At 44.4% G+C, this 2,881-nt stretch overlaps 1 protein-coding gene across 1 annotated transcript; it reads right to left on the bottom strand.

Moving 5' to 3' along the window:
* Positions 1-903: 903 nt before the first annotated feature.
* On the bottom strand, positions 904-1,847 carry DNAJB8 (DnaJ heat shock protein family (Hsp40) member B8). The gene has a single exon (XM_064431867.1). It carries the CDS (start codon positions 1,646-1,648, stop codon positions 1,010-1,012), a length of 639 nt encoding a protein of 212 aa, XP_064287937.1. The 5' UTR covers positions 1,649-1,847; the 3' UTR covers positions 904-1,009.
* Positions 1,848-2,881: the final 1,034 nt, after the last annotated feature.

Genomic DNA, 2,881 nt, shown 5'->3' with positions numbered 1-2,881 from the left:
TGTAGCTCAGTGGAGGACAAGAACAGCATGCTGGCAGGCTGTGCAAGAAATGCATTGTGAACTGGCTCTTGCAGCTGTGAGCAAGACAATAAGGATGGTAAAGCATCATGTAAGTCTTCACATCCAGCTTTGCACAAAGAGGGAGCTAAACTCAGCCCCCTGGAATCTGTTGGCTCATGGTTTGAATTTAGCTCTTTGTGTTTGAATGACTCCAGGCAGAGAGGGAATATAGATTGTCCCAGTCTGAGAGCCAAATTCACCTTTTCCCTGCTCAGTTTCAGCCCCTGAGCTATGCAGTACTTCTATCAGGGTCTCTGGTCATAATTTGCAGGGCGTTCTCAAGAAAGCCCTTATTTTCTTTTACAGTTTAAGGAATGATGTTTTCTTCCTTCCTCTGTTTGGGTTTTTTTTGTTTGTTTGTTTGTTTAGTATGTCATTCTCTCTCCTCTAGGCTCTCTCTATGTCCCATTGAACCCCGCCAACCTTCTTCCCTATGTATAAAAACCTTTTTTTAATGGACATGCATCATCTCATACACCAAAAGTAGGAAGGATATTCTTCACTTAGTATCAGGGTTGTGTATGAGAGTCACACAAGGCTTTATTCATCCAGCTGGCAGACTTTAACACTGGCTTCTCAAGGAGTGGAAAGGGAACCTATAGCTTGTTATAGGACTCTCTTACATGTCCACAAACCAGCTTGTCTCCTGTTGCTGTATTAATCAACTTGGTCTCTTTGGCAAACCAGCAAGGTTGCTTTCACGTGTACCTGTGATACACATTTACTGCATAATCATTATCTAGCACCTTATTCAGGCTTTGTGGACTCACACTCTTTAGTTCAGCATAACCGTATCTTTACCTGTGAAATATTTTTTTCCAACCATTGAGAAGTCTGCATGGGTTGTGTCATGAACACAGTATTTATTGATACAGCTTGTCGTAGATCCCATCAGTTGAGCTATGAGAGCACATCCCACAGCTTGCAGTCAATGCTCTTGCTGGTGACATTAAAGATTCAGGTACTCTCTCCCATTGATTATTACAGACTTCAGCTGACCATCTTCTTCCACTTCTTTTGTCTCCTGCCCATCCTCAAAGATTTTCCGGGTGGTGATGGTCTTGCCATTGATCACTTCAGTAGTGGTTATCACTGTTCTGGGACCATATGGCCCAGATGTGTTTTCAGCAAAGAAGGAGGCGTGGTGCCCGTCGGGACAGAATGAATTCTGTTGCATGAACATCTCCCTGGGCCTTCCTCCTCTCCCACTTGCACTCTGCCAGTCTTCACCATTGATTCTGATGTCAAAAGAGTTCAAGAAAATACATGTAAATGGATACGTGCTTCTAAAGACCTCTTCTTGTTCAGGGAATCCATGGTGGGAGCCAGAGAAGCTGTTATAATCCGCTGCAGGTCTCTCTCTGCGGGCTCTGCTCTCCTCAACAGACTTGTCATAGAGTAATCGCTTCTGAGGGTCGGACAAAATCTCGTATGCTTCAACAATTTCTTTGAATTTCTTTTCAGCTTCCTCCTTGTTTCTGGGATTCTTATCAGGATGCCATTTTAGTGCCATTTTGTGGTAGGATTTCTTAACAGCATCCTGTGAGGCATTTTTTTGCAGTCCAAGGACCTTGTAGTAATCTACCATCTCAAAGGAAAGCGGGCGTTGTTTGGAAGATGCCTGGTTATCTCTCTCCCACCAAGGTTGATCAGCATGCAGAGACTCCTGGATACCCAGTGGCACTGCACTCCTCAGGGGTAGAGAGATGTTCAGCCCGCCCCATGAGCTGCTCTGTCCTGCTGCAGTGCACGGCCACCAAGAGCAGGTTGACCACAGACATTCTTTTCAAACCTGTTGCTCACAAATCATGAGATTGTGACATCAGAGAGGGTTCAGCCAGTCCTGGCTCTGTTGTCCTGACCACGTTCCAGGGTGAGTTGGTTGTCACTGGCCTTTTGTTTATAAATGTGGATCATGTACATGATGCTGCAGCTGCTGGATGTAACTGTGCTGACACAGCTGTGATGTAGGGCTGCCACAGAATCACAAAATGGTTTGGGTGGGAAGTGACCTTTTTTAATGGTCATCTAATCCCTGTCCTCTGCCATGGGCAGGGAATACTTCCACTAGAATTAGTGGCTCAATGCCCCAACCAAACTGGCCTTGAACACTTCCAGGGACGGGGCATCCACAGCTTCCATGGGCAACGTCTTTCACTGTTTCACCACCCTTAGGACTTTGTCAGATCACTTTTTGCCTGAACCCACCCTACAGTGGGATTCTCAGATACACAGTGTGGATTCCTGTGCAATCCAGGGAAGCGTGGTGTAGTTAGGTCATATTATCCCATGGGACATAATTCCCTGTGGCAGCAGCTATAGGGAAGCTGCAGTTTGGCTACACATAGTTCAGAAAGAGTGTGGACAAATCAGAAAAAGCCCAGGGAAAGACTATAGAATGTGACTAAGGGATTGGAAAATACACTCTGGAGTGAGAGACTTGGGGAAAGAGGAAGTTCAATGCCAGCTACATTATAGTCAGCAAGAACCTGCATGGGAACAGAAATTCAGTACTACAAGGATCTTCATGCTCCCAGACAAAGCAGTTGGAAGGTATCATTAGCCAAATTTAAATTCAAAATACATTGCACATCCCTTTTTATGAAGGTAGTGAATCACTGGAACTTCCCCATGTGGCCATTTTTAAATCCTGAATGGGAATTTTTCCTAAAATCAAGATTAGATGGACATCATAATCTTCTCTGAAATTATAGACAAGATAAACACTGTCAGAAGAGCCTCATTTTCATGTTGGTAGTAAATTAAATTCCCAGAATTACCAACCTTAGCCTCTTTTCTATGTGCTTTTTTGGATACCTGT

This window comes from Passer domesticus, chromosome 9 (genome assembly GCF_036417665.1).
Source record: "Passer domesticus isolate bPasDom1 chromosome 9, bPasDom1.hap1, whole genome shotgun sequence".
NCBI classification, from domain to species: Eukaryota; Metazoa; Chordata; class Aves; order Passeriformes; family Passeridae; genus Passer; species Passer domesticus.
Note: the sequence above shows the minus strand (reverse complement) of the source record. Positions and strands in the feature narration are given on the sequence as shown.

What these genes read in the sequence shown, in the direction of transcription:
- DNAJB8 (XM_064431867.1), bottom strand. Translation starts at nt 1,648, where the DNA reads ATGGTAGATTACTACAAGGTCCTTGGACTGCAAAAAAATGCCTCACAG.